The 20,332-nt window shown below is 40.6% G+C and overlaps 2 protein-coding genes across 10 annotated transcripts; one reads left to right on the top strand and one right to left on the bottom strand.

The window, feature by feature from the left end:
• The first annotated feature begins 1,851 nt into the window (after positions 1-1,851).
• Positions 1,852-5,785, top strand: LOC115753708 (EIN3-binding F-box protein 1). Its single transcript, XM_030692444.1, has 2 exons — positions 1,852-2,160; positions 3,055-5,785. Exons 1-2 carry the CDS (start codon positions 2,136-2,138, stop codon positions 4,989-4,991), a joined length of 1,962 nt encoding a protein of 653 aa, XP_030548304.1. The 5' UTR covers positions 1,852-2,135; the 3' UTR covers positions 4,992-5,785.
• A 3,268-nt stretch (positions 5,786-9,053) lies between these two features.
• LOC115753719 (protein ALWAYS EARLY 2-like) lies at positions 9,054-20,315 on the bottom strand. 9 transcript variants are annotated; one of them, XM_048277363.1, is made up of 20 exons: positions 19,902-20,315; positions 19,605-19,703; positions 19,043-19,105; positions 18,296-18,373; positions 17,676-17,841; positions 17,141-17,406; positions 16,685-17,051; positions 15,280-15,357; positions 14,843-15,111; positions 14,676-14,738; positions 13,541-13,891; positions 13,279-13,457; positions 12,904-13,186; positions 12,173-12,379; positions 11,992-12,060; positions 11,403-11,561; positions 10,922-11,065; positions 10,581-10,796; positions 9,912-10,196; positions 9,054-9,525 (listed from the first exon to the last, which is right to left on the bottom strand). In XM_048277363.1, exons 1-20 carry the CDS (start codon positions 20,004-20,006, stop codon positions 9,355-9,357), a joined length of 3,618 nt encoding a protein of 1,205 aa, XP_048133320.1. In that variant the 5' UTR covers positions 20,007-20,315; the 3' UTR covers positions 9,054-9,354. The 9 variants fall into 9 exon arrangements, with proteins under 9 accessions (XP_048133320.1, XP_048133323.1, XP_048133321.1 ...); XM_048277366.1 differs by having other exon boundaries at positions 10,955-11,065; XM_048277364.1 differs by having other exon boundaries at positions 14,676-14,732.
• Between the last annotated feature and the right edge of the window lie 17 nt (positions 20,316-20,332).

The following is a 20,332-nucleotide window of genomic DNA, read 5'->3' as shown; positions in this document are numbered from 1 at the left end:
AATTACTTGATTTAGCCAATAATTGCTCAAATGGGTCGGTTCTCCCCACTATATCCTACCTAATCTATGGTTGTCCATGCATTTCTTTCGTTTTTAAGTCTCCAAGTTGATGCTTTTCAATTGGTTTTTCTGGCAAAAGGGTCGATCGTTAATTAAACCAAAGCCCCTCGATTTAGACTTCCAAAGGACAATTAATGTGTTTTTTTTTTCCAATCTCTTGTTTTCAAGTCTCTGTCAGCTTCCAATTGTACCCTTCGCCAATTAATAGTCAAATTGGGGTCCTAGCCGTCCCCCATAAGGTGGGTGTCTTCCTTAGTCATTGCTCGAAAAAAAGAAAAAAATCCTAAATTCCTAATAAACTATACCTCGTATGTACATGTACACATCACACTTGCGCACACGTACATACGATATTATACCGCGCTTTTGAACTCATTCTATCGATACATCTATGTATTGGATATGGACACCTAGTGAGTTTTGTTCTTTTGCTACACACATGAGCAACAAGATCGGCAAATCAGTTACTTAATCACAATGATCATGCGTGGTTAATGTTAACACAATAGAGACCAGAGACAGAAAAAGAAAAAGAAAAAACCGTGTAGCTTGGATCAGCATGAGCTGGAAAAGTAATTAGAAAATTACCAAGTTGGGTTTAGGAGGAAACTGTGTTTAGAATAATGTAATCCTAAAGTAAATTGAAGGTACAAGCCACTTGAGCAAGAAATGATGCATGATTCTTGGAAACTAATGAGCTAAGGCAATATATTAGGGCAAGTGGAAGGTCCAAAAGGAATCACTCCATCTCTCTCTCTCTCTCTCTAGAAACTAAGGACTAGACAAGCTCTTATCCGGGATAAGATTGTCCCCTGTCCCCAGTCAAGAGCTCTGGAATGTAGTAACGTCTGTGTTTGGCTTGAAGTGGGACCGGTCCTAAAGCCACTTTTAGAGCTGATGTTTACAAAGGGGCTGCTAACTTTTGATTCTTGGTCGGTCAACGGACGGTACTCGTTTTGGAAACGAAGAGCGTGATGTCAACCCAACAAGCCAATGCTGAACGACTGGATTCGTTTCACCCTACCTAAAAAGTCTTCGAGAAGAGTGCATATTATTTGATGGTGGGGTTCCGCCTTACACTGTTCGATAATCTATCTCTTATTTCGTGTGGGACCTTGTTACAGTATTGTCACAATTTAATCGTTTTCGAGTCCATATTCGCTTTTGTAGCTCTTTTAAGGGCAGCATAGTATCGACATAATAGATATTTGAATAAACTTGTCAAATCGCGATTCCAAAAACATGTGAAACATGTGTTTTTGCAATAATAAGATTCAAAACGAGCACACAATCCGTGTGGGCCTTTTAGTAAGAGACGAACCTTTTCTTAACGATACAAGAAGATGGGACGTTAATCCCGTAGAGCTACCGAAAAAACTCAATAACATCACAGCTTCTCAAAATTAACAAAGAGAAAAAAAAAATAGATGGCTAAATTAAGGAGGACGACCACAAGAAGTTGTTTAATTATCATTCAGCTTTCCAAAAGAAAATAAATAAATAAATAAAGGTTTTCCAATAAAAGGAACAAACCAAGCCTGGAATTGCTTATCCCCGAATCCAAACGTCCCCCAATGCATTTGTCTTCCGATGATGTCCACATCGCTGCCCCCAAATTAAAATAAAAATAAAATCGCATAAAATCAGAAAACATAATTTCGGAAACGCCGCATCTTCGCCCCCATACATTGCACCTGGGCGGGGTCGCAATCCGGTGTGGTCGCGCGCACCGTAACTTCGATGCTCCTCTCACAGCGCAATCTCAAAGATAAGAAAAGCATATTTTATCACCGTCTTCACTGGTTGCATCCCCCATTTTCTCTCTCTGCCTCTCCTCCTTCCTCCGTCTCCACCGTTCTCTTTTTTGCCCTATCTGATAGGGTTTCAAGCGATCCCCGCCGCCGCCACCGTCGTCGTGGGTCTTCGGTCTCTCATGCTTCCGTGCCCCCGCTGCCTTTGCGCCGCTCGTTTCTCGCCCGATCGGGTCTCGTCTCGCCTTTTTTTGCTCTCTTCGGAGGGTTTCCGGGCGCGATCCTGTGCCGATTTGACCTCCCAGGGTTTCCCGAGCGCCGCCGATGTCGAGGCTCTTTGAGTTCACTGGTAAATTTTTGCGAATTTCCTCGGCTTTTTAGCTCCTTTTTTTGTTTTCCTGGCTTTTTGCAGACTGAAGTTGTGTTTTTTTTTTTTTTTTGCTTTCCTTAGCTGGATTCTTCGTCGGATTGGTGGAAATTTTGCGTTTTTTTAGGCTGTTTGGCTGATATGACGGTCGATAGTTGCTGAAAAATCGTTTTTCTTTTGTCTGGTGGAATTCTTTCTTGGAATCTTTTTCACGAGTGCAATTGTGGCAGATGTGTTTTCGGAGACTTAGCACGGATTGATTCTTCAGAAGTACAGTGATTAGCTTTTTGCCGTGCTGTCCTTTCTCTTAGAGTCTTTTTCTTATTAATCGAGCTGGATGTGGGTTTGATCAGATATGTCTATCGTAGGTCATATGGGTCTTGCCGTTGATGTGGCTGCTTTTGTTGTTATGGCCCTGGATTTGGAAATAATTGCTTGGGTAGACATACTTGAGGTAGATTCAGTTTAGGGGTTGACTTGTTTCTGGTGTGATTAGCTTTCTCTCATAGATCTGATAAAGCAGTTCTACATATGAAATTTGATTATATTCCTTTTGTGGGCTTTTGCACTTTCTAGTCCTTTTTCTCGCAAAATCCATATCATTCGTTCAACTTTTTTTCAGGGTGGGTTTCACACGGCTTATCTTTGAGCAGATCCGTTCTATATCATTAGTAGTTTGTGAAAATCAGTTGCAATAATTCTGACCATGGGGTTACGCCCGTAAACTGCTCAGTTTTTGTGTGAAGATGTCGGTGCTTATAATAGCTTGTTATGATGCTTGATTCGTCGGTTTTGGGTGTTGTCATCAACAATTTTGTATAAGATTTCTGTAAGTATTGAGTATTTTGGCTGATTGGGTTTGTGCTATGTTTGCAGGAGATGGTGATTTTTGCCCTGGGGGGTCACTTTACCCGAATCCCAAGGAAACGAGTGTCTTTTTGTCCCTTGGTCGCCATGTGGATGTTTATTTCCCTACTCGTAAGAGGTCACGTGTCAGTGCCCCGTTTGTATTCAGTGGAGACCAGCTCAAGCAGAAAAAGCAGGCCTCAATTGATGTTCTTCCAGACGAGTGTCTCTTTGAGATCTTCAGAAGGTTGCCTGCAGGCCAGGAGAGGAGTGCCTGTGCATGTGTTTCAAAGCGCTGGCTTCTGCTTATGAGCAACATCCGTGGTGACGAACTATGTTGCAACAAAGCCACCCTGCCTTTGAAGCTGGAGGACTTGAGTGGTCAAAATGAAGAAGTATCAGGGGCTGAACCTGCTGCCATCAAGGATGATGGATACCTCTCAAGGGTCCTAGAAGGGAAAAAGGCCACTGATGTCCGTCTTGCTGCTATTGCTGTGGGAACTTCTAGTCACGGGGGACTAGGCAAGCTATTGATTCGTGGAAACAATTCTATACGTGGCGTAACAGATCTTGGTTTGAGGGCTGTTGCACGTGGCTGCCCTTCGCTCAAGGTTCTTTCTATCTGGAATGTTTCTTCCGTTGGAGATGAAGGTTTGATTGAGATTGCTAATGGTTGTCGGCAGCTTGAGAAGCTTGAACTTCGCCATTGCAATGCAGTTTCGGACAAGGCTTTGATTTTCCTTGCAAAAAGCTGTCCTAACTTGACTGATATAAGCATAGACTCTTGTTCAACCATTCAGAATGAAGGTCTTAAGGCTATCGGTCATAGCTGCCGCAATCTGAAGTCCATTTCTATCAACAACTGTCCCCATGTTGGAGATCAAGGCATTGCAAGTCTCTTGTCTAATGCATCTTGTGTCTTGACAAAAGTGAAGCTCCAGACACTCCATGTGACCGATTTGTCTCTTGCTGTTATTGGACACTATGGCAAGGCTGTTACTGACTTGATCCTTGCCAACCTTCAGAATGTGAGTGAAAGGGGCTTCTGGGTCATGGGCAAAGGTCATGGTTTGCAGAAATTGAGGTCCTTTGCTGTCACATCTTGCCAAGGCATGACAGACTTGGGACTCGAAGCGTTGGGCAAAGGCTGCCCAAATCTTAAGCAGCTTCGCGTCCATAAATGTGCATTTTTATCTGACAGTGGATTAGACTCTTTTGCAAAGACAGCCCTATCACTTGAAAGGCTGCAACTGGAGGAGTGCCATCAGATCACACAATATGGGCTTTTCACTGTACTCGCTAATTGTGCTGTTAAGTTGAAGTCTCTCACCTTGGTGCACTGCTTGGGAATGAAGGACTTAAATATGGGATCACCAATGCTTTCTCCTTGCAAATCTCTGCGGTCATTGTCTATCCGTCACTGTCCAGGGTTTGGTGACGTTAGCTTAGTCATGCTGGCGAAGTTGTGCCCCAATCTGCAGCATGTTGATCTGAGCGGCCTTCAACGGGTAACAGATGCAGGTTTCATGCCACTGCTTGAGAACTGTGATGGTGGTCTCGTGAAAATTAACATAAGTGGATGCACTAATCTGACGGACAAAGCAGTTTCAGCCATTGCTGAGATGCATGGTTGGACGCTTGAGGTGCTAAATCTCGAGGGTTGTCTTAAGGTTGGAAACACAAGCTTGGTGGCAATTGCAGAAAATTGTCCATTACTGAACGACCTTGATGTCTCTCTGTGTGCAGTTACAGATTTTGGTATAGCTGCATTGGCTCATGCAGACCAGCTCAATTTGCAGATACTTTCTATATCTGGCTGTACTCAGATTTCAGAGAAGTGCTTGCCTGCTTTGAGGAAATTGGGCCAGTCACTTGTAGGTTTGAATCTCCAGCACTGCAGTGGGATCAGCAAAAAATCAGTCGACCTGCTTGTGGAGCACCTTTGGAGGTGTGACATCCTTCATTAAGCAGCGGAGGTGACTAGTCGCACACTGAGTTAGTGTCAAAAATGCTCAGAGTGGGATGGGTCATGAAGTTCTGTATTACAGTTGGAGTTGGCTCTTGTGAGTAGCAGCATCAGTGTAGTTTTTGGGTCCATAGGATATGGGGCCTTTGTGTCATTGGGAACTTGGTCCCTTTTCCAGGGGATTCGGCCGAGCATGCTCTCCTTTTTTTGCAGGTTTCTCCAACCTGTTCCTAGCTTTTTGGCTCCTAATGGGGGTGTCAAAGTTCGGCCAGATTTTCCTGAGATACAGTAATCAGGTTCTCTTAGGTCTACATGTTCGTATTTTTTTTTTTTTCGATGATGTCGGGATTGGCAACTGGTGTTTGAGCTCAGCTTCATGTCATATTTGTCCTGAGCTTTCTCGCCATTAGTCTGCTTGCATTGTGTTGCCTGTTGATTGTTGGTGTTTGAAGTCCGTCGTGTTTTTGATAACCCTTGTTGGGGGAGTCGCTACTTGACGGACAGGTCTCTGTTTTCCTCAAAGGTCGGGTTAGTACTGGAATCATGGTCAGTTTGGCAGTTTGGAGAGTGAGTTCCTGTGTCCTTAGGCTTTGGCGGTGGCGTCTAACTGTTTAGTGTTAGTCTGCCACGACACTTCTTTTTGAAGGGTGTTTTTTTATACCAAAGCCTAGTTTTCCGGGGTCACTCTTTTGTGAGCAACATTGCAGTGTTTCGAATTCGTACCACCCGACCTTTGTGTTGTAATGCTTTATTGTACCGTCAAATGAAATGAATAAATGATGTCTTTGTATATGACCTCACCTGTGTCATTCTGTGTTCATTGTACTCATCAAATTCGACCAAGAACTCTTTGGTAAACGGCAGTGAGTTCGTGCTGCTTGAAAGCTGTTTCGGTTTGTGCAACTTATGCATGAATTGCCTTCACCTGTCAATGTTTAGAATGTAACGTTACGGGACTGTCCATATCCAGAGCTGGGAATGCAATGCCTCGTGTACTAACATAACTATATAATGTACTTACTACTGTTCATCAAACTTGTTAATTTGGTCTTACCTCATGTATTTGCACTATGAAATTTGTAAGTGGTATGGCAGAAGGCAAAATAAGGAAGAAACTGTTTCTCTGGGCGGGACTTCTAGCTGTTCCTGCCAGGTCTTAGTGTTGGATGAATTTATTTAATGAAACCTTTTTTGGGAAGAGAGATGATTGTTGATGGTGCTGGATATGGATGTGTCAGAGACAGAAAGGTCATTCAAGTTTTAGGAACCAAGAAATCTTTGAACAGCTTTATTTGGCCAGGAGGATCTGAATAATGTGGACATATTGTACCGTGATGAGGGTCATCATGTGGTTTTCCTTGTGCTAAATAAGTAGAGAAGGTGTCGCCATCTTAGACCAACAAATCAAATCTTGCACTCCTGCACAGAAATGTTTTGTCCTATTGGTCACAGACTGAGTCTACTTAGTACACACAAGTTATTAATGTATAGTTTATAAGTTACTCGAGTTCAAAAGTAAAGACATCTTTTGGAAAAATTACTAATTAAAGATAGCATAGCTATTGATATCTTACGATTCGATTCAACTTTGAGATCCAACCGATACGTATCCACGTAGCAAATCTATAAAATGTTGAATCGCAAATGAAGGTATCGATTCACGACTAAATTTACCGATATGCACCCATCAATTTTTCCTATTCATAATTTGTCGTATTTTGCTTACCAAAAAAAGTAGGTTCTATTTTACTTCCGAGTACATACTATATTTATTATAATTTCACAATAATATAATGATACAGCACATAAAACTTTCGATTCATATCTGAATGCAAATTCTTTTAAAGAAAAATAATGTGCTACAACTATATTATGATATACTTAACATGCGCTCAAGATTAGTTATTCAAAACTCGGTACTTACTCACACAATTCCATGTCAAGAATTATCATTTTCAGTTATTTTGGACGTATCCCGTGATTCAATTCTTACTTCACGATTCGAGATCTATTCCCTATTAGCATCTTGATTTAACCACCACGACCAATCAACACATGCTTAATATTTTCAATTCAATCGTGCTCATAATAAGATTGATGCCACTATAATCGGGGTGGTCGCATATTATCAAGAGGCTCACTGAAGCAACAGAAGAACAGGAAAACATGTCACACAATTCCATGTCAATAATTATCATTTTCAATTATTTTGGACGTATCCCGCGATTCAATTCCGGCTTCGCGATTCAAGATCTATTCCCGATTGGTATCTCGATTTAACCACCAAGGCTAATCGTCACATGCTTAAGATTTTCAATTCAATCGCTTTCACGATAAGGTTGATGTCACTATAATGCGAGTGGTCGCATATTATCGAGAGGCTCAAAGAAGCAACAAAAGAACAGGAAATCATGTCACACAATTCCATGTCAAGAATTATCATTTTCAGTTATTTTGGACGTATTCCACAATTCAATTCTAGCTTCACGATTCAAGATCTATCTCGATTGGTATCTCGATTTAACCACCACGACTAATCGCCACATGCTTAAGATTTTCAATTCAATCACTTTCACAACAACGTTGATGCCACTATAATCCGAGTGGTCGCATATTATCAAGAGGCTCGTAGAAGCAACAAAAGAACAGGAAACCATGTCACACAATTCCATGTCAAGAATTATCATTTTCAATTATTTTCAACGTATCCTGCGATTCAATTCTAGCTTCACAATTCAAGATTTATTCCCGATTGGTATCTCAATTAAAATACCATGGCTAATCGCCACATGCTTAAGATTTTCAATTCAACCACTTTCGCAATAAGGTTGATGCCACTATAGTCCAGGTGATCGCATATTATCAAGAGGCTCAAAGAAGCAACAGAAGAACAGTAAATCATGTCACACAATTCCATGTCAAACATTGTCATTTTTAGTCATTTTGGACGTATCCCGCGATTCAATTCTAACTTCACGATTCGAGACCTATCCCGATTGATATCTCGATTTAACCACCACAACTAATCGCCACATGCTTAAGATTTTCAATTCAATCGCTTTCATAACAAGGTTGATGCCACTATAATCCGAGTAGTCGCATATTATCAAGAGGCTCGCAGAAGTAACAGAAGAACAGGAAACCATGTCACACATTTCCATGTCAATAATTATCATTTTCAATTATTTTGAGCGTATCCCATGATTCAATTCTAGCTTCACGACTCAAGATCTATTCTCTATTGGTATCTCAATTTAATCACCACGGCTAACCGCCAGATGCTTAAGATTTTCAATTCAATCGCTTTCACAATAAGGTTGATGCCACTATAATCCGAGTAGCCGCATATTATCAAGATGCTCAAAGAAACAACAGAAGAACATGATTCTGTTTCATGTTCGAGTGGTCGCATATTATAACTTCACTTCTAGTTTTCACAATAAGGCTGATGCCACTATAATTTGAGTAGTCGCATATTATCATGAGGCTCAAAGAAGCAACAGAAGAACATAATTATCATTTTCAATTATTTTGAGCGTATCCCGCGATTCAATTCTAGCTTCACGATTCGAGACCTATCCCAATTGATATATCGATTTAACCATTATGACTAATCACCACATGCTTAAGATTTTCAATTCAATCGCTTTCACAACAAGGTTGATGCCACTATAATTCGAGTGGTCGCATATTATCAAGAGGCTTGGAGAAGTAACAGAAGAATAGAAAACCATGTCACACAATTCCATGTCAAGAACTATCATTTTCAATTATTTTGGACGTATCCCACAATTCAATTCTAGCTTCACGATTCGAGATCTATCCCAATTGGTATGTCGATTTAACCACGACGACTAATCGCCACATGCTTAAAATTTTCAATTCAATCGCTTTCGCAATAAAGTTGATGTCACTATAATCCGGGTGGTAGCATATTATCAAGAGGCTCACGGAAACAACAGGAGAACAGGAAACCATGTAAAAAGCGGTCTTTTCAGTCCTATAAGCCCTCTCATCAGACATACTTGAGTCACTCCAGAAATTCCGAGCTCGTCAGATATAGAGAAGAAAATCGGGACAACAGGTTACATTATTTTCCAACTAGGTGGGTTATCATGACAAACCTACCAACGTTTATTTAAGAAATGGGAACTACAGCGCCAGCAGGGAATGAGAAGAAAACCGAGGACTGAGTAAAAAAGAACACTAATCAGACACAGTATACACCCCGGCGAAGATAATACAGAGTTGGCTTCATTGATAGCACGGACCAATCAGATACAGAATGTGGTGAAGATGAACCGGATTGTTCTGGTGATATTTATATACATTACCCAACTTCAATGGACCCAAAGATGGAGAAATCAGATTTGGGTCGGCACTAGCGCTAACATCTGTGTCTTCAGTCTGCCCATGGACATCTGAATCTCCCGGTAAAGAGGGAGGTTCTGGGGGCAACAAGGGTGCAAACTCGTCACAGCAGAATCAAGTATCTGGGCCACGTCAGCTGGAGGATAGTGTCGGTCCGTACACGTCTGCTCATTGGAACATCAAACTCGTTAGCAACGCAAGATATCACACGAAGGAACAATTTAGAGATAGTAGCTTTGCTTCACAAGAGACATAAGGAAAGCATCATGAGTTAAAACTTCGGCATTCATTTGACTTGTGCGATATTGGTTGTTCCATAGCATTCTATTTTCCCAACAATGCTGCTTCATTTTAAATTTTGAGTAATATTAGCTAGTAACAATTAAGTTGACACGATGGATATTCACTTTTCCAAAAAAGGACAGAGTACGCCAAAGCGAAGAGTTGCAACTTGCAACTGGTTCTTTTGAAATATCTAAATTGTCTTCAGCTGCTCTTTGCTTCAACGGATCATTGAAGCACATGAAACATTTGATCTTTTAGACCTCACCTGTATCATGAGCAAAGTAGCGACGCATGATGTGATCAGCTCAGCCGGTATCTGAGTCTCATTCTTGTCGGCATCAGTTGTACAAGGTTTTGAACCAGACAGCTGGTTGGTCTCGGATGGGCAGGCATTTGACTGATTGTTAGGAACCAAGCTGCCATTGACCTTCTCTGGGGATGTGACACCTGATAACTTGACATCAGAAGTCAGCTGTTGGTCATTTATCGAATCAAGAGCCTCTCCAATCCTTGTAAAAGCATCTTCCCCCTCTTTCAAAGACGATATCGCCTGAAATGAGATAGCACCATAAGGCATCAGTCATCAGCTGATCTAACTGACATGCACTATAGAGAGAAGTACACACCCACACAGTTTACATGTGCACAACTACCAGGAAGTTCACTTGTTTTTCTTATTTTAACAGGCAACCACAAAGAAGGCACACTTTACCGCCAACATCTCCATGAATAAAAAATAAGGAAGCCACAGCCCAGTGAAGTTTGACAATGCATCTCAAGATTACCAATTCTATATTTTACACTGTTGGAGCATACCCGCAGTTTATATTTTCGGTCACTATCATTTCATCTTGTGCGTGTGCGTGTGAGTGAGTGGGTTGTCGTGCGTGCAGGCAAGCATGTGTACATGAGCGCCGGAAAATGCTCCTCAGACCTGAATAGCTTTATCCACCATCGTCTGTGCTTTCAATCTTGAAACCTTCACAATTTCATGAACGTTACATCCTGACTCATGTGGATATAAGTATTTATCAAGTTCTCTGGGAAGGCCAATTGCGGTAACAGAATTCACTGTAGTCTTGAACCAAGGAGGCAGCGGATTTCCTGGATAAGTATTCCGTTCCCTCAGATGAACCAAAGCAGAAGAAGCCTGCGTATCAGACATTAACTGCTATTAAAATGTCAGGATAAAAAAGAGCTTGCTACTTGAAAAAAAATGACAGATTCAGAGAGAAGCGTGCAGGTGTGATACAAAAATTCACGGAAGCCACATGCCTGGCCACCGGCTTCCTTTAGCTGTACAAGTACCGTGGCGTAATGCTTCTTGAAAGATTCAGAATCCTTAAGAGAGCCATCTTCGTTAATTTGGTCATCCAATACATCATTATTCATGTTTCTAAGCTCCATTAACAAAGCCTCCTATGATTCACCGAGGAAGGAAAGAAAAAAGATGTGTAAGCTCTCTGAGAGATCAATCTCTGTGCACTGGCATTATTTCTATCTGTAGCATACTAATCCGTAAGCCCCAACATAATGTGACAAAAGTAGGTCTAACTATGCAGTTGCAGAATGCTGATTGGAGCACAGCACACAAACAGCAAGATTCTATAAAAGAGTCATCATAAAAAATTGAACTGATAATTAATGTGCTATTCTGAGTAAACTGTCTAGTCAGGCACCTGAATTATTAAAATCTCCAAACAGAGTTCAAGCTAAACTTGGTGAAGTGGTGAATGCTTAATACATAAAGACACACCTTCTTATCCAAAGCATGAGTTAGGTCAGAAAGAGCCTGAATATCAGCTTCTCTTGCCTGGCTATACACCGTTCTGCAAGGCTGACTACAGAAAGTCTGTTGGGTACTGACCACACCTGGAGCAGCTACTTTGCCTTGAAAAATTGCATGGTTCGAGTCCTGATGATATGGAAAATCAGTTCAGCTTAATCATTCCTAATCACCCTTAAATTAATTGATACGGAAAGCTCGCAGCAACCTCACAGTATCACTACATAGTACCACTAAGTAACATAACGCATAATGCCAAAACAAGAGGCCTATGAAAATGGATTCATGCACTATTAGACACAAAGAAATCATGTGAATCATTTTATGAAGCATATTGCCACAGAGGGCAAACCAACCAAGATGCAACCTGTTTTTTTGTTCCATAGTAAACTGCGACCAGCATATATCATAAAAGAGTGTAGGATACCCAACAAGAGATATCAATATTCGAAAAGAGTCGTTTAAACAAGCCGCCAGATGCTGTGGTCAGATAACTGATATGGACAAGATGCTGGACCACTAAAAAGAACATGAGATAAGCCAAGGCCCAGCTTCTCACTTTCCAGCAGCTTAAAGCTGACCAACTACAGCTGCCACATTGATTCCTCATTGAATAGGAGCCAACAGTCTTGAAAGAAAAATTCAAAAGAAGCAACTCGAAAATATGGAGGTAAAGATCTAGGGAACCTAACAGGAAAGGTGAACTTCCAAATATCAACAAACCATCAATTGGCACTCACCTTTGCTTGCTTCATCAAATTACTTATGGGACTCCGGACATTTGCTAGATGCCCAGTAGAATCATAAAGAAGGCCCCCTCCAAAAGATATATTGCCCTCCATTTGAGGTTCTTTAGAAATCACAGGGAATTTGTCAACAAAGAGGCTCCGTCTCCTAAGAGCCTCTGGCATGTTATCCAGCGGATTTAGAGGCATGCAATCAACATCCTGTAACAAACCCCATCAATGTCATCATATAATGCATGATGATGGCTTATTGGAGGGAAATATTATTAGTACTTACATAAATTAACACACATTCATCTAGCAATTTAAACTTTTAGCTCAATTGACAATGATCCTACAATGTCCAAAATCATGAAACCTTCAGAACATTTTCTATGATTTACTGAATTCCCTTTGTAAAGAAGAGGAGAAAAAAATTTCTTATGTCAGAAACATCTCAGGTTTTTTGAGAAAATAAGCATAAATGCTCTGGCAAACAACCTAAACTTCTTGCACATCCCATAGAGGCATCAATCAAAACCTTTGAGCAACAGCAGATTTGGCTAATTTATTTCTTAGAAGAAAGAGTAACTCAACTCCGCAGTTTCTATAACATCCAAGGTGCACTACCATGATTCTATCCAATATGAATATGTAGGCAATTTTACAAACTAAAAGAGTGCAGGAGATTCCCCAGATAGATTATATAGAGAACTGACAAAAAGGAATCGTTAAAATGTTGTTACCATCACAAATTCAACTCCGATATCAGGACGATCAAACTGAATCCTGCACTTGTCATGATCAACAGTGAGGACACTGCCATCATGAACTTCTCTAGTTTTCGGATGAAGGGCGATCACTCTTTGTCCAACAGATAATGGTCGGGCTAAGTCTGTGGGAAGTCCTTCCCTAACACCAGTGCGAAGTTCAGTATAGTGCTTTCTCACAGATTCACGATATAGTTCAAGTTTCTTCCTCTCTTCATGTAGGAAATTTTCAGAAAATCTCCGAGGCTTGCCAAGTGAGCTGCATGACCATATGTGTAATATTAGAAGCTGTCAATCCTTTAACTTTTACAGACAACAGGGAGCAGCAGAGTTTGTATTGAGTTTATATACCTTCTTATAACACTCCATTCAACACGTGTTAACCTAGGAATGCGCCCAAGTCCAACATGATTTAAGTAATCAACAAACTCCCTCTTTGCAAACCACGGATAATCAATTGCACTATAAAACCATTCAAAAATACACCACCTCCGAGCGAAATTGGATGACAGGCAAGACGACAGTTTGTCCTGCAAATCCAGTAATGTTTAATGTCAGAATCAACTCTTCAAGAGTCAAACTGCAATCCATGTGCAAATAACAAGGGAAACACCTTTAAATAAAGTGCTTTATCATGAACATATATTCCACGTTTATCAATTCGATTCCTCATTGTGCTATCGGAGCCACTCATCTCTTTTGGTTTAAGTGCCTGCTGCAGATCTTTCTTTCTTCGACTTCTTGATTTAGTCAGTAAATTGACCTGATTTTCAGCAGGAACCTGACTGATCAACCCCACCAAATCAGTTTCCCTTCCTTTCTGATCAATATCAGACGAGTTCTGTGCAGATTTAGCTGATTTCTTCGCTTTTGAAAGAGACGCTCTACACTCTCTTGCAAAAGCTAATTTAAACTCTCCCATAGATGGTTGACCCACAAGTGTCTTTCCTTCCTCAGCTGAGGCCTATAAAAACATGAATACGCAAAGGAGAAGTGACTGAATTGATCGCAAAAAGGAAGAGGGCAAAAAACACTCGTTACCACACTAATGTTGACAAACCAACAATTCCGCAACCATAGAAGTGGCATACATGCAAAACAACCCGACAATTCGATATATTTGGATTCATTAAATAAACCTGGTGCCATTCAAAAAGCATGATTTTTCTTTTTAAAGCATGACCAAACACCATTACGTTGGCCTGTACTTTCTCTTCACGACAGCACAGAACAAGAGCCCCATAGGATTAGTTTTAACTTTGATACTGCAACTTGAGAGCTCTATACTGCAGAAGTGCAGTAATAGTTCTCTCATAAGTGACATATAAGAGCGTTAAAATCGTAGGAAGGTGCAGAATTAAGTTTTCAGCAAGTAGTGTTATAGGATAGTGTAGAACAAAATTTTAATATCCTATTCATGCGAAAAATTAGTTCCCCACAGCTCTGTACATGATTATTTCAATATGAAATTGCTGTTTTGAAGTAATGGCGAGAGCACTAGAACCTACAGACACCTACCTAGCCCAAGAACACTAAAACACATTTTGTTGCCTTTCAGAATATCATAGGAAAGAGAGAAGTAAGATCCTTTTCATTTTTAGACTAAACACCTACCTAATTTATTTAGATTCCAGAGAAGTGGAAAAGCACAACTTATCAGAGGGTTACGAGGGTGGCCCAATTCAGGAAAGAACACAGTCACAGCAACTTATAAGAGTGTTATTGAGCATCAAAGATCATGAGCTCACCTCATTTTTCAGAGATTCACCTAGATGAAAATTATTATGAGCTTCAGCATTTATCACCTGCAGCCGGTAAAAACCATTTCAGAAATAAAAGAGCAGCACTAAAAGCTTTGGGGGATAAGTTCAGTCAATAGATCAAACCACCCAAATTAGTTATTCCAGCTGATCACCTTAGATGCCATCGGCTTAGATTTTCTTTTCCCTGATTTGTTGCTCGACAGCAATTGCCCTTTTGCTTTGGAGATAGCATCAGAATTGATAGCTGAGGCCCTTGCAAGATTCGATTTTCTACTGTCAACTGCAGAAGTTTTCTCCTTCCCTAAGACTTTATCTCTTTGACGATCTGCAGATGTGGCTTCAGGCACAGTAAACTTATCATCTATATCCCGAGCTGTTTTCTCTTCCTTCAACTGGACAGAGGATTCTGTGACAGAAAATTCTAAAATAGTAAAAGGCAGCAAATTGAACAGAACCATAGCAACAGCAGTACTGCACTAATAGCAATTGAGAGCATAAGACAACACACCAATAAACTCAGAATTGTGTTCTGCATGTACGTGTGTCTGTGAAATACAGGATAAAAAGCTGAGAAATTTATAAGACTAACCTGACTCCATGGTGGAAACTGGCATCATCAATGACAAATCAGCCAATGTCTGCAGAGCATCAAGATCAGAGCTTTCATCTGCATATAATACCACAGCTGTTTAATAGATAATATGTGACAGACAGCAACGGAAAATCTGGAAAGTAGAAAAAGCTGCAAAGATCTATTAAGTATTAAACTATTCATGAATGACTAGTAGGGATGTCAATTTTTGTCATGTCATGTACAGATTTCTCCCAGTAAGTTCATATTGCGTTAGAGTTGTGTTTTTATGCAAAGTCAAGAATTGAATTGCCACCACTACCCAAAAGCACATTGAGGATGCCAAATGCATTAAAAATATTCAGTGTTCACATTATGTTCCTTTATCCTGTGATTGTTACTCAAACTTTAGTCTAGGAGAATGTTCTACAATGGACGGTTCTTACGGTGCTCTGTTGTTGGCATGTTTCAAGTCACTGGTCCACCAATAAGCTATTATGCTTTCAAACATCAACCATGTGCATAAATGCACATAAAAGAAGCAGCGTAGAGGAAAAGTGGACAGCTTCCCAAATTCTGATAGCGGTAGTCCCATTGACTAAATGAAAGAGAACAATCAACTAATCTACTTGTCACATGTATGTTTCCATCTTTAGAAGCTGCTCACTAGATATCCATCGAAACCAGCTTAAAAAGTTTCCAATAACATTGTCACCCTCGAAGCCTCCCTTCCCCCCCCCACAAACCCCAACCCAACAACATCACCTTTATTCCAAACTAGTTGAGATTGGTGGTCGATGAACCAAAAAATAAATAAAATAAAAGCAAGACCGATTGAGGGAAAAGAAATAATTATATAAAAATTAAAATAAATATATAAAAATACAAATATATAAATATATATAGGGAAAAAGGACTAAAAAGGACAATCTGGAATAAATGAATCCCCCCCCAACCCAAAAAAAAAAAACCAAACACACACACACAAAAGAAAGAAATAAAACAGAAAAAACCCATAAAGAAAACCTTAAGAAAAATCAACTCTAGATTTCAAGTCAATTTATAATGCTGTTTGCGAGTTAAGTATTAACATGACCACGAAAAACAAGAAAAGATTTCTAGGTGCATTTCCAGACTAGTTTTGGGTAAAAGTTAGTTATATTATGTAATATGACTACAAAGTAAAACTGCATGCTGACCAAATTTCAACAAATTATGGTCACTTCCATATCACAAAATGTAGAAAGAAAGGTTCAATACTAGTAGCAAACTTCAACTATGCATTCAGGAGGAGAAACCTCGAGGCAAAGAGTGGAGTAGATGCAGATTTCAACTATCTTTGTGAAGGTAAAAGTAAGAGAGTGAACCAAAAAAGGAAGCCAGCGATAGCATGTTACATTCATAAAAGAAACAGATGAAGCACCTCCAAAAAAAAGCTTCTTGCTTCTCTTTCTCTGAGTTTGATGAGAATGCTCTATTTTCTCATTTGGAGCTTCAAACTTGACTTTTCCCTTCAGTGAATTGTCATTGCCTCCCTCTTCTGTTCCGCTGCAAGCTCCGCCACCATCTTCAAACTCTTTCTCTTCTATGCCCTCAACTTTCTCTTTCTTTCCATAGAATTTCTTCCCTTTCCGACCAACTTCTACTGTGCCAACACCTTCTATGTCCATCAAGGACCTTGTATACTTTTCATAGTCTCCATTTTCCGTTCCCCTACTGCCAATGCTCCCTTCCAGCCATTCTTCATCCAGAGAAGCATCACCATACTTGGTTGCGTTCGATTGCGAATGCTAGATGGGGGCAAAAAAAAAGACAGTTGTAAACATATCAAGTGAACAAAGCTGCAAGTGGAAGAACATCCAGATGAAAGCTGAAATACCATCCTTTCCCAGCTCTGAACAGGTGATACTTTTGACTGCACTTTTCTACCATAAGGACTTCGAGAAACTTGTGGTGAGCCTCCCCTGTGGGAAGCTGCAGTTAGCACTAGTGCTGCTCCATGTGCAACATCATCATCTGTAGCATCAGCCACTGACTTCCGGCCCCTCTTGCTCAGCGAAACATGATTTTCTCTGCCATCTTTCTTGTACAAGAAAGAAACAGGAAAACGAGGAGTCCTTTTTCCAACAACACGTGGTTCGCTGCCTGGAACATGTAAACAGCTTCAGTAAAATCCACTCGTTTAATGGTAAGACGTACTAGAATTAAGCATTCAAGCTTAACAGTAAGATCTATATTGAATTCACTTAATAAATACAAAATAAAAAAATAAAAAAATTCTCAAAACCAGACTTCTTGAAAGGATTTTACGACAACTATTCATGAAATTTTACAGCCTAAGTTTCCAAGAAATGAACAAAGAAAATAAAGAAAAGCAGCAAGACCCCCTTTGGGATAAAGGTGAGGTGACTCACTATCAGCACGTCTTCTTTTTAGTAATGACAGACAACCATCATTAGATAAGTCGGCTTTGGCATGCAGGTCTTCTCTTGAACCACCAAGCTGAACTTTACCACGCTTGCGTTTCGGTGTGTTTCTTACTTCTGTTCTGTCATTGCTCTCTTCTTCATCACTTCCCTCCTGTCAATTTAAAATGAACTAGGAAGATTTAGCTAACATGCCAGGAAAAGTGCCTCACACATACGAGACTTTTAATTCCAAAGCATCTAGCGGGAGGCCACTATCATGAGAAAATTCATGTGATCCAAAAATGAAAATAGACATTTGTCTTAAATGCTCACCACTCCTGCAATAAATTTCTCCATCCTTTGTTTTCCATGTGATAATATAAGAAAACGCCAAATAATCTCTAGGAAAAGACTACAGGAAAGACCAATATCTAGAAATGTGTGCATTCGAAGAAGCAAAATATTTATATTCTTATTGATTAAATGCGAAGATCAGCAGAAAGAAGCTCCCAAAACAGATGTGGCAATACTGAAGTCCAGAAGTTAGAGAGAGAGAGAGAGAGAGAGAGAGAGAGAGAGAGAGAGTATGCTGTCTCATCTAAGAGAAACATCAATTCAAGACGTACCAGAACATTGTAGTGATCAGTCATCATTGCCACAAGACCAACCACAGAAGCTGTACCCTCAGGAAGGGATAAATATGCCTGAAAGTAAAGCAAAAATAACTTAGAAACGATCAAGACACACTCTATCGGGACATGTTCTTACTCATCAACTAGAAACAGCTAGTTCACAGTTAAGATGTCAACATTGGACCTTATAGTTCTGCAGGAGATAATTCATAAACCAAAGAGAGAAATAAAAGCTACAACCATTTAGTCAAGAAAGAATAGAGAGCCAAAAGAAGAAGCAATCAGTTAAAGAATATCTTGCCAGCAATAATGCAAATTAGATGCTCAAAAACATGTCCTGACTTCCATTCCACAATACCCATGTTTGACCATGTTAGCATTCCGCTGCTTTAAGTAGAGAATAAGATGTTTAAACCGCATGATTACACAATTTAAGTGGAACATGAAAGCAGTGGGATAAAGAAGAATGCCAAATTAACAGCCGATTTGGGTGCGAGACTGATATTTGTTAGCACGCTTCTTGATTATTTCCACAATATGTTACTTATGGCTTGATGCATATTATACTGACTTGAAAGCAACACAAACAATTGCACAAAAAACATATTTTAATGAGATATCACCAAGACACTCCGGGCAGCTATTGAATTCCTCCAAAAAATGGTAGAAATTCTAATCGATATCATATTTACACAGAGAAATCCATCTCTAACCATTATGAATACAAACGAAGGTTCTTACTCTGTTCATATTGTAGAGAGCCTCAACCATATCAACAGATCTGTTACGCACAGCAGCAGCCACCTAAACACGGAGAATGATAAGTTAAAAGAGGAAAAGTTTCATCTAGAATCTTATAGAAATAAAGAAGTGCTGTAACTGCACGACCTCAGAATTCTTTTCCCACCAACCAGTAAAAGGAGCGTGATAGAGTAGAAGAGGGAGCACACCCATTAACAAGTTCAGCAGAGACCAAACAAATCGAGGAAATGACAGGTATATTGAGCATTCACATATATATGAGGGGCATACAGGAAATGGGACTGCCCAAACTACCTAGCTCAAGGACTTGAATACTGGTCAACACTAATGCACCATCAACAGCTCATCAAACAAATCCAAACCAGCCAAGCCCAATGTGGCATATCGACTCCTTGGCTTTTATCATTGTGCGGCACCAGCATTGTACTGACTGCTATCAAATTAGAAGCGGAACTGATAGACATGCAACAACCATTGGAGACCAGCTGAAGAAATTACCGTCAAAGAGAAGACATAAACTGGACACCAGAAAACGGCATACCTTCTTCCAGTCTTTCCCATGTTTCCTATAACCTTCGTAGAAGCGCTCAAGCTCTTCCTTGCTCCACTGCGGCCCTAGCAGATCAGACAATTTCTTCTTCTGCAGTAAAGACGCAACTTTTTCAGTAAACTCACCTCCACATAAATCATGCCGCAGCACTCACCACAACAAAAGCGAGCAATCTCAACACGAAACTCAAGAGGGCCGAGCGCCTCTGCAGGTAAAAATCGAACGAGCCTCAGTTCACTCTCTCCCTCCGTCAAGAAAATGCAGTCCAAAGCAGATTGCGCAACCCACCCGATTCCGACTGCTCTTCGAACTCCCCACGTCTTTATCCGGAGAAACCTCATTTAAATTCGAGAATCGCTTGTACACGCTCCTGGACTTCCTCGTGGGCGCCATACGGATCAATTCGCCTAAACGGAAGCGGCGGAGGCTGCAACAATTAGCCGCGCCGAATCAGGGTTACCGAAACCGCCCGCCGGGGCCCCGCGATTGAGCGTTGCAGATTTCGCCCGGCGATCTGGATCGCCGTATGACGAGAGGAAACGGAGGAGGAGGAGGAGGAGGAAGACTGAATCAAAACCCTACGAACTGAACCTGAAGGAAGACGAAGAAGGAGAAGAAGACGACGACGAACGAAGACGACCTCCCGCGTGTTTGGGCTCTTCGTTCTTCGTTTCAAGATTTTTAAAGCATTGTGGACTGGGATTCGAATTCGAACACGA

Source organism: Rhodamnia argentea, chromosome 4, assembly GCF_020921035.1.
Source record: "Rhodamnia argentea isolate NSW1041297 chromosome 4, ASM2092103v1, whole genome shotgun sequence".
Classification (NCBI taxonomy): Eukaryota; Viridiplantae; Streptophyta; class Magnoliopsida; order Myrtales; family Myrtaceae; genus Rhodamnia; species Rhodamnia argentea.
This window is presented reverse-complemented; position numbering and strand designations above follow the sequence as displayed.